Source organism: Mirounga leonina, unplaced genomic scaffold (assembly GCF_011800145.1).
Source record: "Mirounga leonina isolate KUSES-001 unplaced genomic scaffold, KU_Mleo_1.0 Mir_101595, whole genome shotgun sequence".
In the NCBI taxonomy this organism is placed as follows: domain Eukaryota; kingdom Metazoa; phylum Chordata; class Mammalia; order Carnivora; family Phocidae; genus Mirounga; species Mirounga leonina.
The window spans coordinates 5,803,460-5,818,511 of NW_023270158.1; the positions used below are offsets into that span (position 1 = coordinate 5,803,460).

The following is a 15,052-nucleotide window of genomic DNA, read 5'->3' on the forward strand; positions in this document are numbered from 1 at the left end:
CAGCTGCTATGCTGTGAGAAGTCCAGGACTGACTCCCTGTGATTAGATACCTGGCCCATGACAGGCCATGTTGGACATTACAAACCCAAGTGAGCTCCCAGATGACTGCGACTCCAGCTGACACCACATGGAATAGAAAAACCAATCAACTGAGCCCAACGAACCCCCAGAATCGTGAGAAATAGTAAGTTATGGTTTGCTACGCAGCAATAGAGAATTGAAACATCTCTAAAATGAGGATAAAAACAGAAAAAAAAAACAGTATAAAGAGTGGTGGTAAGGAATAAAGTAAAATAATGTACGACAAGTGCTTATAATGGTGCTTGGCACATAAGTGCTCAACAATTGGCAGCTGTTACCATTTGAGGAGCTAAAATGAACACATGTGCAGTGTGTAACTGCAGGCTGTCTGGGAGGGAGATTACATTCAGGGTCTGCTGCCTTGCAGGCGCTGAGCACCAGAAGGCACAGAAGGTGGCAAGGCAAGGCTTTGTGGTGAAACAAGTATTGGACCTGAAAGATGGAGACTGCAGAATGATGGTTTCTAAACCTCTGATACAAGGAGACCCACCCATGGACTGCCGGGCAAGAACATGTGTCTGCACCAAAGGCTGAAGACCGCCCGGCAGAACCCCAGAGGTCTCTACAGAGTAGATGGGTGGCTGCCCGTACCTGGGGGGAGGGCAGCGAGGGGGAATGGGGAATGACTGCTAATGGGTATGGGGTTTCTCTGGGAGTGATGAAAATGTTCTAAAATTGGCTCTGGTGATGGCTGTACAACTCTGTGAAAATACTGAAAATCATTGAACTGTGCAATTTAAAAGGGTGAAATGTATATAAAAAATGTCTCACTAAAGTTATTACTACATAGTAAAGAGGAGAGTAAAAATGAAGAGGGTGGAGATGACAAAGGAGCAAGAAGCATTCCATAGGGTTGTCTGGGGCTAACAGATGCCAGCCTATTTGGCGTCAAGAGGAAGAGCAGGTATTTTCAGATAGTGAATGAACCCAGTGCCAGCCAGGAGCTGTGTACCCTGGAGACACACCCTACTCTTCCAAAGGATCACGGGAATTTTGCATGACTATTTGACGGCTGTGTAGCTCACTCATACCTGTCTTCCTTTTGCTTAAGCCACAACCTGACCTCTGCTAATCACATGGCTTTTAAAAAGAGGAAAACTTCCTAGTCAAAAAAGATAGCAAAAATGCTTCCTGATGGAAAAGCAGATAAAGGCCTACATTCAGACAGACCTCAGAGGTGGATGAGGGGGATTCCGAAGCTTAGCCTACCCCAGAGCCCCAGATGCCAACTCCACATTTGAAGGAGGTCACCTGAGATGTGAGATGGGCAGTGGGCAATCTCTTCCAGGCCACAGTCCCCCAAAAGCAGCTACTCCCAACCACAGCCACTTCCTGGGAAAGTTTTCAAATCCTTGGACTGCTGCCAGAGCCAATGCAGCACACCAATAGTCCCCCCAAACCAGGCAGTATCATCAGCAGCAGCATCCTGGGAGCTGAGTGCATTCCGAGTTATATCCTGTTAAATCCTCCCAACAAGGCCCACCAGACTGTGCACCAACATCCCCCAGAAATCCCCATCTCTTCCTGCTCAAATCAACCCTGCAAATCCTTGTTTTATAAGTCAATCCATATAATTCCTATAAAAGAGGGGATGTTCTTTTAAAAAAACCAAACTACTCCAGAAGATGGGGCATCTGAATAAGAGGAAAACATCTTTTAATCTTGGAGAGAAAGAAGGGTTAGAAATAGAAATGAAAGAGTTTGACTACTTGTGTCACCAGGGTAGGGACATCAGAAGAGAAACCGCTGATGGTCAGGCAGACTTTCAGCGGTTTGCCCTGACGGTCCTGCCAAGTCCTAGCCCCACAGTGCCATCACTAAACAAGGCCAGAAGCCCCAGACCAAACACAACTTGGTGTCTTTCCCTCATAACCCATGGGTCCTTCCTAATGCCAAGAGGACCTGAGATGTTAATATGCATGCACAAACTCAACTTGCTCTTCTTAGGTCCAAGCAGTTTTAGAATTCAACTGTTCAGGGTGCCTGGCTGGCTCAGTTGGTGGAGCATGCAACTCTTGGTCTAGGGGTTGTGGGTTCAAGTCCCATACTGGGTGTAGAGATTACGTAAAAATCTTTTATAAAAAAAGAACTAAAGTATTCAAGAATAGTCTTGAATACAATTTTTAAAAAAGATGAAGAATTCTGATTTCTTGGGGACCTACTCTCAGCCTTTCCTACTCAGTCCCACCCTACTTTGGCCCCTGAGGGAGGGTCTCCTGAACTTTTGCACTCCTACTTTCTCCTGATCTAGGGTAGGGGATGGAAAACTTGCAAGTGGAAGGACAAAAGGGAACCTCATCTTTCCTCAAAGCAATTCTCTCATTACCAGGGAACAATGGGCAAATGAGTTCAACTCAATAAACAACATTCACCCATCGAATGCACCGGAAAACTCAACAGGTCTTAGGAAACATGTTTTGTAATTCCACTATCACAAACTCCACCAACACACTGCTTTCATCCAACTCATGAATATTTACTGAGCACTGGACCCAGTTGTAGCTGCTCCCAGCATAATGCAATTGTTAAACATCAGTTATAGACTTACTGTGTACCTGTATCAGGTGGCACTGAGAGAGGCACCTATAACCTAGACCTAGGCCTTGTTCTCAAGCCGATGATATAACAAGAAATAACTGTTAACCACCTTGACACTTACTGCATGTCAGGCACTGCTTTACAGATACTAATTCCTTCCTCAAAGCAGTGCTTCTGTCTCCCCATGTTGTTCTTTTTTTTTTTCTTTTTAGATTTTATTTATTTATTTGCGAGAGAGAGAATGAGAGACAGAGAGCATGAGAGGGAGGAGGGTCAGAGGGCGAAGCAGACTCCCTGCTGAGCAGGGAGCCCGATGCGGGACTCGATCCCGGGACTCCAGGATCATGATCTGAGCCGAAGGCAGTCGCTTAACCAACTGAGCCCCCCAGGCTCCCTCCCCATGTTGTTCTTAATCCCATCTTAAAGGTGAGAAAACTGAAGCTCAAGATGTCAAATAATTTCCCTGAGGTGAGACTGCAGGAAAGTGGCGAGGTGGCATTCACACCCAGGCATTCTGGCGCTCCATCTCCTCAGCTTCAGCAGCAGCAGAAGCCACCAGCACAGGGTCTGGCTCACAGTGGGTACTCAACGGCGGCCTGCTGAGAGGAGCTGGATGGTTAATGTAACAGGCAGAATAAGAGTGTTTTGCTGGGGTGCCTGGGTGGCTCAGATGGTTAAGCGTCTGCCTTCGGCTCAGGTCATGATCCCAGGGTCCTGGGATCGAGTCCCGCATCGGGCTCCCTGCTTAGCGGGAGGCCTGCTTCTCCCTCTGCTTCTCTCTCTCTCTCTGTGTCTCTCATGAATAAATAAATAAAATCTTTAAAAAAAAAAAAAAAAAAGAGTGTTTTGCTGAAGGTGCCTCAGGCACAGACAATAAGAAGTTCCTTAATTCTGACTGAGAGGAGCCTAGAGGGAGGAAGTGAACCCTGGAAAGGGAAAAGGGAAGAAGGGGGCATTTCAGGCTGAGGGGAGCACAGGATCTGTGTGACACTGAGGCAGTCTGACAGCTGAGATCCGGTGATTCTATCTGCCGGCTAAAGGTATGTAAGCAGATCCAAGCAACAAGGGTTTGCTCGTCATTAGTTAAACGGTGCATACAACAAAGCACTAGAAAGAACAGTAAATTTGCTAATTTCCATCCTGGGGGTAAATAAAAGGAAAGAAAAAAAGGATCACTGGTGGGTAATGGGAACGTGCACAGGATTTCAATATTGGAAGAACCTGTTGTTAAAGCAAACCACCAGAGGTATTCCCTAGTCACCTTCTACAACAGTTCCTAGGAAAACCACTCACCAACTCATATCCCCCAGATGTGCAGGTTGAATCTCATTAGGAATGGGTCCCAAATGATAAGGCCTCTGGGCAACCAAGAATAATCAGCATCCAGAACGGACTATAATAAAACCTCAGTAATTCAGATTTTACTGAGGATATTATTTTTCTAAGTAACTGGCCTCACTAGCCCTCAAAAGAACAAACCATGGTACTACCTGGCCCCTAAATTGAACACTCCCAATTTTTCCACACCAACTGTAACGCATGTAAGTGTAATATTTTAAACCTTCACATGCGTTTCTACAGTTCCAGTTTCAAATAAAGGAAAACAGCTTTAAGCTAATCTTAATATCAGTAGAGAATGCATTAAATGGTTCTACAATAAAGTTTCCTACTAGGGCTTAGTAAGAATGCCCCCTTCTTAAGTTCCTTCAAAGAAATTTAAATTCCACAGATAAATTGCAAGCCCAACCAAAAATCCCCTCCCTGCCCTTAAAACATGGAAATAACCTATTATTTAAACTCCCAAATAAAACTGCAAACTTCAACAACCTTTCCAATATTTTCTTCTGCTAGGTTTCCCTCTCCCAAAGCTGATTCTGACGGCTGGGTGGGTTGGTGGGTTCTGGGTTCTTTCCTAGCAGACACATCTGAGTTTCTCAAATCAAGCAAAAAGAATGAAAATAGAAGTATACATATTTATAGTATTTATATCACTAACCTGTGATATTTGTTATATTCTGCCTTTAAAAATGCACGATGAAAAACGCAAATTGGGAAAGACTTAAGCCACCTCCTCCTATGAACGATGCAAATGAAGGCCCAATCAGAAAATACATCCCACCCACCACGAAAAGCATGTTTTAAGTGACTAAAGAACATTTCCCTTGATTTCTTTCTCTTCCTTGGTTCACCTCATATAAAATACTCATATCTTCACTGTGTGATAATTCTTCGAATCAGATACTTAAGATCTGTGCGCTTTTGTGGTATGCATGTTATACTACAGTAAAAAATGTTTTAAAAATAGGTCACATTAACTTAAAAAAATAAGTGTTGCTAGGAAAAACAGCAGGAAATCAGTTTCCTCGCTGCTTGCACCCCCGCACTACCTGCAACCACTTTACAGAACGTCGAAGACATGAGACCTGCTTATCTAAAATTCTGCCATATGTCCTCAAAATCTCCCCCTGCTTCGCTCATTTTTGGGCAGCCCATTGGGGCACCAGCCCTCCATAGCTCCTAGCAGTTGCAGCCTCGCGGGCTGGGAGACGCAGTGGTCGCGCTGCCACTCGAGGGGGCCTGCGGCCCCACCAGACCCCTGGGCAACACACCCGAGGCCTGCGGGAGCGCCTGCGGGTTGGCGGGGGAACCCGGCCCGGGGCTCGCGCCCGGCCGCCCAGACGGCGCTCCGCCCCTGTCAGTAGGTGATGTGCCGAATCTGCCCCCGGGATGCCGCGAAGCAAGAAGCCGGGCCACCTTCAGGGCCGGCTGCAGCTGCCGCTCGCGCGCATTTCCCAAGACGCAGAGTAGGCGAGCGCGCAGGCCCCGGCGACCCCCCGGAGCCCGCTCAGCTTTCCCCAGTGCCCCCCACGCCGGCTGCTCCCCGAGAGGGGGCCGGTCCCCCGGGACCCCTGGGGCACCCAGCGTGGGCCCAGATTCCCCACACCAAACATACTTGCCACCCACCCTAAGCCACCCCCAACTGCACCCACTCACTCAGGCCACCTGAGAGGGGCCCCTGCCACCGGCACCGCGAGCGTCACCACCCTGGGTACCGCACCCAGTCGACCGCCGGCCGGCAGAAGGGCGTTTAGCCCAGCACCGCGCTGCGTCCCAGCCCCGCGCGCTCCAGAGCCGCTGCCCTGCGCGGCCCACGGTGGGTCCGCCCCGCCCCCCGGGGGGGGACCCGAAGCCCCCACGCGCCCGCCGCACCCCGGGGGCCCTACCTGAAGGTCGGTGGTTGGGCGGGGAGGTCCGCACCGCGCCCGACTCGGCCATCTTCCCGGAAAGCGGGGGTCCCCGCGCAGCCCCCTCCGTCCCGCTTCCAACCCCGCAGCTGCCGCCGCGCTCCATCGGGACCCGCTGGCCGCACAGGCGCACTGCCGGAGCCGCCGCGCCGCACCGGACCGGCGCGCACCCGCACGCGCACGCGTCCTCCTCACACAGCGTGCGCACAGGGCGTGCACGTGCGAAGTGCGCACCGGTTCTCACGCCGCGCACGCGCACCGCGTGCACATGCGGGGGGCACACCGGCCCTCACAGGGCACATGCACGCGGCGGGTACGGGCAGCGTGCGCGCTAGTTCTCACAGAACGCGCACAAACCGCGCGCACTTTCGATGTGCACACCAGTCCTCACACAGCGCGCAAGCATCATGGTTCCTCAGACACTGCTTACACGTAGTGTGTACACACCAGTGTAAACGCACCTCCCCACAGTGTGCGCACACTCAAACCGTTGTACACATAAGATGCAGTTTCTGACATTATGCACGCATCCTCACAGAGTTGTGAACACAGTGCACACATACCACGTGCACACGTGCTCACCCAGCACGCACGTGTTCTCACACACCGTGGACACACGTCCTCACACAGCATGCACACGTTCACACACACTAGGCGTCTACACACATACACACTCAGTACTGCTGCTCTGGAAACAGTTCCTGGGTAGGGCCTCAGGCAGGTGCCACTGGTGCAGACGCCCAACCGACCCTCCCGCCAAGCGCATTAGGTTTCAGTTCTCAAGGTGGATGGGCGGCCTGTGCTAGGTTCTCCCTCAGCCCAGCCAAGACGTGCGGCGACCCAGGACGGCTCTACAGTAAGCCTGCTGGTCAACCTTCAAGGCAGGGCAGGGGCATGCAATCGTAGGGACCTACGACTTCCAACCTTCCGCCTTCCAACCATGCCCTCACTCCCTGGCAGATTCCACCGACAGCTACTCTATGGTTCCTTTTTTCCGGGGGAGAAAATAATGCCCAGTTGAGAAATCTCTGCTGGGACGACACACAAGAAACTGTTAAACGTGTAGTAGCCTCAGGAGTAGAGGTCGGGAAAGGGTGTGTGTGTAGTGGTGATGATGGGGTTCTCCTGGACATCCTTTTCCCCTTATCACTTTTTCAGAAACATACATATTGAAAAAGATATCTTTGCATAGCGCCAGTTCAAGCTTCCAGGTGTTTACCCAGGTATAGCCTGCCAAGTGATAACTGATTTCAGTGGGGCCCCAGGCTGCACATTTCTCTGTTGGGACAGTGACCAGCCCTCTGAGGTTTTAACTCCCACCCCTGGGGGAGAGATAAATGCCTGATTAAAAAACGGAATTAAGCTGAATAAGAGCACAAGATTTCTATTGGGGATGATAAAAAAACGTTCTAGAACGTTTTTTGGCTCCATAAGTACACTAAAAACCATTACACTGTACATTTTAAATGGGTGACCTGTAAATTATACGAATTTTTAAAAACCCACCAAACTCAAACCCTCAGGAACCAGCATCTGAATTAGTAGTGAGAAGCTTGGAGAGTCCCTTTGTGGCAGAAAAACATGACGAACGTGTTGGTGGCACTCCCAAAGGTGCGCTGGGAATAGGGCGTGACCGTGGTGAGAAAGCCAGAAGGGGATTTTAGACACAAATGGGCAAGAAAGCAGGCAAGTGGGAGCTGGTCCCTTGGCTGTAAAGAAAACAGTTTCTAACCCAAGTAAGATTGAGCCAAGTTAATTAGGGCATGGGAGCCATCTTCACTCCCCCCACCCTCATTTTTTCTTACAGACCTTGGGTAGTAGTTCATAATTCATCCAACTCTTGAGCTCTTGTCTTGCTGACATGCCGGAATAGCACCCCATCCTACTTTTATTCTATTTTTTCCCTATTTTTACTTTCTATTCCCACTTCCATTCCTCCAGTCATAGGCACCTCACTATTTTTGTAGCTCCATTTTCCAAATATATAGTGTCGTGAAGATATGCATGGCATTAATTTATATAAATGATAATTGCACAATAGCTATCACTGTTTTTCCTTGCTTGGAATCGTCAACATCTATTCATTGCAGCTGTATACAAATTAGAAATAGGTCATTCATTCTGGTTTACTCTTTTCTTTTAAAGATTTATTTATTCTAGAGAGAGAAAGAGAGCACACGAGCAGGGGGAGGGGCAAAGGGAGAGGGAGAATCCTCAAGCTGACTCCCGGTGGAGGAGGAGCCTGAGGTGGGGCTCGATCGCAGGACCCTGAGATCATGACTTGAGCTGAAATCCAGAGTAGGCAGCTTAACTGACTGAGCCACCCAGGTGCCCCTTGGTTTATTCTTGTTAAATTGCCTACTCGATCCTTGTCCATCTTTTTATTAGTCTACTTGTCTTTTTCCTGTTGATTTCCAGTTTTTTTTTTTAAAGATTTTATTTATTTATTTGACAGAGAGCGAGTGAGCACAAGCAGAGGGAGTGGCAGGCAGAGGGAGAGGGAAAAGCAGGCTCCCCACAGAGTAGGGGGAGCCTGATGTGGGACTCCATCCCAGGACCCCGGGATCATGACCAGAGCCAAAGGCAGTCGCTTAACCAACTGAGACATCCAGGCTCCCGATTTCCAGGAGTTTCTTGTATTCTAGATAATTCCTTATAGGTTTAAATGTTGCAAATTCACACTAGTCAATTAACCTTTTATTTTTTTTTAAAGATTTTATTTATTCATTTTGAGAGAGAGAGCACAAGCAGAGGGAGAGGGAGAAGCAGGCTTCCTGCTGAGCAGGGAGCCCGACGCGGGGCTCGATCCCAGGACCCTGAGATCACGACCTGAGCTGAAGGCAGCCACTTAACCAACCATCTGAGCCACCCAGACTCCCCAACCTTTTCTAAGATTAGCAAAATTCCTTAATTTTTATGCCCAAATCCATCCATTTATAAAGCTTCCTATATGAAAATAATGTCAAACTTACAGAAATGTTGTGAGTTTACAAAGAACACTCATATACTCTTAACTCGGATTCACCTATTGTTAACATTTTACCCCACTTATGTGATTTATCTTTTTATCCTCAACTGGTTTTGAGAGTAAATTGCATACATATGTATGGCCCTTTAGCCCTTATTACTTCAAAGTGTATTGCCTAATAAGAATATTCTCTTAGACAACCATACTAGTTATCAACCTCAGTAAATATAACATGGATACAATAATTTTACCTAATTGGCTGCCACTTTAACCACTGTAGAGGTACTAATACGCAATCTGTGGAGAGGCACTGTAAAGCCATGCAAATATCCTACTCCTTGTCAAAACTTCCTAAGATTTAGCATCCATCCATAATTCTTTTTTTTTTTTTTTAAAGATTTTATTTATTTGACAGAGAGAGAGAGCGACAGCAGGAACACAAGCAGGGGGAGTGGGAGAGGGAGAAGCAGGCTTCCCACTGAGCGGGGAGCCCGATGCGGGGCTTGATCCCAGGACCCTGGGATCATGACCTGAGCCGAAGGCAGACGCTTAAAGACTGAGCCACCCAGGCGCCCCTCCATCCATAATTCTTGATCCTAGTCTTTCCCATCGTTAAAAAAATTAATCAACTTTTCACCTTATGGTTTGTACTTTGAGGTATTTTTTTAAATGCAGCTATAAAAGGCCAAATTATGGGATGTTTATTGCAGCCCTTCAATCCCCGTGGAGATGGGAGTCAAGGGGGAAAGGGATAAATTCAAACTGCAGTCCTCACATAGTTAGAAGGAAGTAACAAAGATCAAAGAGGTATTGTTTTATATTTCCCTGGCCCCGAGATCATCTATACCTCTACTCTAAAGCAATTTACTTTCAGTCTATGGTGTGATAGGGATCTTTATTTACTTCTCTCTGTAAAGTGTAGCTTCTCAGCACCATCCATTAAATAATCTATCCTTTCCCCCATATTTCAAAACCACTTTTATCATATATCAAATTATCATATATACATGGACTTGGTTCTGAGCTCTCTGTTCTGTTTTTGTTACTGCATCTGTTTGTCACTATGGTGTGACTTGTTATTTGACCAAGAGGTCCTCTTTCCCGTTTTTAGAATTCTTAGAAATTCATGACTTCCATATGAACTTATTTTAGAATCAGGTTTTTTTTTTTTTAAAGATTTTATTTATTTATTTGACAGAGAGAGACACAGTGAGAGAGAGAACACAAGCAGGGGGAGTGGGAGAGGGAGAAGCAGGCTTCCTGCCAAGCAGGGAGCCCGATGTGGGGCTCGATCCCAGGACCCTGGGATCATGACCTGAGCCGAAGGCAGGCGCCCAATGACTGAGCCACCAGGCGCCCCAAGAATCTGTTTTTCTACAACACTCCCCCATCATGATTGAATATTAATCGGGATTATGTCTAAATCAGAGGGGCAGCTGGGTGACTCAATCTGTTAAGCGTCTGACTTCGGCTCAGGTCATGATCTCAGGGTCCTGGGATTGAGCCACATGTTGGGCTCCTTGTTTGGCGGGGAGTCTGCTTCTCCCTCTGCCTCTGCCCCCCGCTCATGCTTGTTTTCTCTCTCAAATAAATAAAAATCTTAAAAAGAAAGAAATCATAGATTGCTTTGGGGAGAATTGGAATTTTTTTTCAAAGAAAATTTTTTATTTAACATGTATTATCTGTTTCAGGGGTACGTCTGTGATTCATCAGTCTTACACAATTCACAGCGCTCACCACAACACATACCCTCCCCAATGTCCATCACCCAGCCACCCCATCCCTCCCACCGCCCTCCACTTCCGCAACCCTCAGTTGGTTTCCTGAGATTAAGAGTCTCTTATGGTTTGTCTCCCTCTCTGATTTTGTTTTCTTTTTTCCCTCCCTTCCCCTATGATACTGTCTTGTTTCTCAAATTCCTCATATCAGTGAGATCATATACTTGTCGTTCTCTGATTGACTTATTTCGTTTAGCATAATACCCTCTAGTTCCGTCCATGTCATTGCAAATGGCAAGATTTCATTTTTTGATGGCTGCATAATATTCCATTGTGTATATATACCACATCTTCTTTATCCATCTGTTGATGGACATATAGGCTCTTTCCATAGTTTGCTTATTGTGGACATTGCTGCTATAAACATTGGGGTGCATGTGCCCCTTCGGATCACTACATTTGTATCTTTAGGGTAAATCCCTAGTAGAGCAATTGCTGGGTCATAGGGTAGCTCTATTTTCAACTTTTTGAGGAACCTCCATACTGTTTTCCAGAGTGGCTGCATCAGCTTGCATTCCCACCAACAGTGTAGGAGGGTTCCCCTTGCTCCGCATCCTTGCCAACATCTGTTGTTTCCTGACTTGTTCATTTTAGCCATTCTGACTGGTGTGAGGTGGTATCTCATCGAGGTTTTGATTTGGATTTCCCTGATGCCGAGTGATGTCGAGCACTTTTTTCGTATGTCTGTTGGCCATTTGGATGTCTTTGCAGAAATGTCTGTTCATGTCTTCTGCCCATTTCTTGATTGGATTATTTGCTCTTTGGGTGTTGAGTTTAAGTTCTTTATAGATTTTTGGATACTAGGGCGCCTGGGTGGCTCAGTCGTTAAGCGTCTGCCTTCGGCTCAGGTCATGATCTCAGGGTCCTGGGATCGAGTCCCGCATCGGGCTCCCTCCTCCTTGGGAGCCTGCTTCTCCCTCTGCCTCTCTCTCTCTCTGTCTCTAATGAATAAATAAATAAAATCTTAAAAAAAATGTTTTTAGATTTTTGGGTACTAGCCCTTCATCTGATGTGTCATTTGCAAATATCTTCTCCCACTCTGTCAGTTGTCTTTTGGTTTTGTCGACTGTTTGCTTTGCTTTGCAAAAGCTTTTTATCTTGATGAAGTCCCAATAGTTCATTTTTTGCCCTTGCTTCCTTTGCCTTTGGGGCATTTAAAAAAAATTTTATTTATTTATTCGACAGAGAGGGAAAGATCACAAGCAGGGGGAGTGGCAGAGGGAGAGGGAGAAGCAGGCTCCCTGCTGAGCAGGGAGCCCTCTGTGGGGCTCCATCCCAGGACCCTGGGATCATGACCTGAGCCAAAGGCAGCCGCTTAACCGACCGAGCCACCCAGGTACTCCAGAATTGGCATTTTTTATAGTATGTCATATCATCTATGAATACAAAGACTTTCTATTTAGGCCAATATGTTGAAGTATTAGTGTGCTGGGCTTTTTCCATTAGATTAACTTCCTAAAAATCTAGTTACACTTGAATGGTTATCTTCAAATCTATTATACCATCTAGGGGCGCCTGGGTGGCTAGGTCGTTAAGCGTCTGACTTTGGCTCCGTCATGATCCCAGGGTCCTGGGATCAAGCCCCACATCGGGCTCCCTGCTCAGCAGGAAGCCTGCTTCTCCCTCTCCCACTACCCCTGCTTGTGTTCCCGCTCTCCCTCCCTGTCAAATAAAAATCTTTAAAAAAAGAAATAAAATCTATTATGCCATCTAGTTGTTAGTCTAGTGCAGTTCTCACATTTTTTGTCTGAGACCCTTAACCAGCAGGGGTTGGCAAACTATAGCCCATGCATGAATGAAATGTAGCCTGCCACCTATTTCTGTTCACGTTTTATTGGAATATAGACACACTCATGTGTGTTGCTATAGCCGTTTTTGTGATACAATGGCAGAACTGAGTAGTTGTTATAGAGACCATATGGCCTACAAAACCTAAAATACTATCTGGTCCTTTAGAGAAGTTTGCCAACCCCTACCCTTATACCTAAAACGGAGACTCCTTTCCAAATAACTTTTCTATCTGCTAATAGTGGTGGATGTTGTTTTCCAAAACTTCTTAAAAAAGTAACCCAACCTTGGGCTTGAACTCATGACCCGAAGATCAAGAGGCATGCTCTACCGACTGAGCCAGCCAGGCACCCCAAATTTTCCAAAACTTTATTTTTTTTTCGTTTTTTTGTTATGTTAATCACATTCATTTTTGAGAAAATGATAACCACAAACCCAGGTTTGTCAATTCTAAGTAAAAATAGTGTTCCATGAAAAACAGTGGCCAATTCAGCTTGCAACGCAATCACACAAGGGTTTTTCCTCGAGACAACTGTTACTATTCACAGTATGCAGAAGTGCTTTATGTAGCACTTCCTACTTTGTCACATTCAATATTAAAAAGGTGTGAACTCAAGGGCTGGATTTAATTAGAGTAATAATTTTTATTGCTACTGAGGGGCATTCTTAAGTAAAATTGACTTAAAAAGATTTGAGAGCGCGTATAAGCAAGCATGAGTGGGAGGGGCAGAGAGAGAGAATCTGAAGCTGACTCCTCACTGACTTCGGAGCCCAATGCGGGGCTCGACCTAATGGCCCTGAGATCATGACCTGACCCAATACCAAGATTCGGACATTTAACCAACTGTGCCACCCAGGCGCCCTGTAAAACTGGGCTTTTTAAGAAGATTGTTTCTGTATTTGCTTCTGATAGATAACCTTTCTTAACAAAATTCCAAATATTCTTAGATTTCTAAGGTATTTAAAATCATAAATATGCATTGTTTTTATTAAATTTGCAAAAATCCAACTAATTTTATACCTAATACTCCAGTGGACCAAATCAGCAACGGAGTATCAGGTATAGGGGACTTAAGTCAGATTTTGTCCCTACTTTTTGATCTGCTCATTATTAAGTTGTGAACTGAACAAAGCCCGGATTCAAACAGAAAAGACATTTGTATTTATTTATTTGACAGAGAGAGCATGAACAGGAGGAGGAGCAAGGGGAGAGGGAGAAGCAGGCTCCCCGCTGAGCAGGGAGCCCAATGCGGGCCTCGATCCCAGGACCCCGGGATCATGACCTGAGCTGAAGGCAGACACTTAACTGAGCCACCCAGGCATCCTGAAAAGACGTTTTTTAAAAAAGTGAGCAGGTTGGGGAAAAAAAAAAGGTAAGCAAGTTGACCAGAGGATATCTGCTTCATCCATGGGTCTCTGCAGAGCACAAAATAAGGTCCGTTGAATGTGATTTGGGCAATTTGAGGTCATTATGGAAAACTGATCTACCATTAGGAAACGTCTTCTGCACAGGTTTGTAACAAACTCACTCACCCACAAAAATGCAACCCCATATTTGGAGTCTGAATGTATTCATTCAAATCAAACAACCAAAAACACAAAAATAAAACACAAAGTATACATTTTCCCTCAATCACAATTGGTTTTCAGAAAAGAATCATGAAGTTTAAATAGTTAAAAAGTCAAACAGTGCAAAAAGAATCAACTGCATACGGTTAAAAGTTATTTCATATTTTATTTTCTAATTGTAATAGTTTGCATCCATTTTTTTTTACATAAGTCCAAATGATGGGACTTTTTTACATAAGTCCAAATCTTCAAATCAGTCAATACTAATTAGCTGTCATGAATCTATATAGTAAAAGAACTCATTAGACTTAAGAATGAAATATGACCAGAGCTATCAATATTAATAACTATAAACTTTCTCTAAAGAAATATAGTTGGTATTTTGCAAAACATCCATCTTTAAGCAATTTAGAGACTTGTTAGTCTTATGCTGAATTAAATGAGGGTGGTAACATTATTTTATATATTGTGTCAACATGAATATATGAATATATATATTCTACTAGTTTCTTTTATTATAGGAACCAAAGACTGCAAGTGAAAGAAATAGTAAATAGAGAATATAAAAGATGTGCATATTTGCTCTTACACAGTCCTGGATACCAAGTGAAAAGCGGCAGACACCGCTCTAGGTGCAATACACCTATGGAGACATAATTAATCCTCCCACCAATTCTGCAGGTACTATTCTCATCACCCCCATTCTTACAGGTAAGGAGCCTGAAACTCACACAAGTGAGAGAAGGTGCCCATGGTCACCTGGAGGTTAAGGGCAGAGTGGGGGTTGGGGCACAGGCCTCCTGACCCCAGGGCCCATGCTCCCTTCACTCTCTATCACACTGCCTCCTAAGTTCCCAGCAGCTGGGGGGAAGAGGATCCACTCCAATACTCTCCAAATCCCTTGGTTCACTCTGTACCTGAGAAGTTAAGTGTCTCAATGCAGCTGTAGTAAGACTTAAGATTTTGTTCTGAGTAGGAAGAAATAAGCAAGGATAAAAAGAATGATAGTTCAAGGTAAATCAAAAACACAAAAGTAGTGTGTACAAGTTCATGGGAGTCCAAACAGTATAAATGAAACTTCCTCT

The 15,052-nt window shown here is 45.6% G+C and overlaps 1 protein-coding gene across 1 annotated transcript in view; it reads right to left on the minus strand.

Annotated features, from left to right (window-relative positions):
- Positions 1-5,970, minus strand: part of MAP7D2 (MAP7 domain containing 2) — a 111,430-nt gene extending 105,460 nt beyond the window's left edge. The window contains exon 1 of the mRNA XM_035000550.1: positions 5,844-5,970. Coding sequence (XP_034856441.1) covers positions 5,844-5,970 — 127 coding nt within the window. The remainder of the gene's footprint in view (positions 1-5,843) is intronic.
- Positions 5,971-15,052: the final 9,082 nt, after the last annotated feature.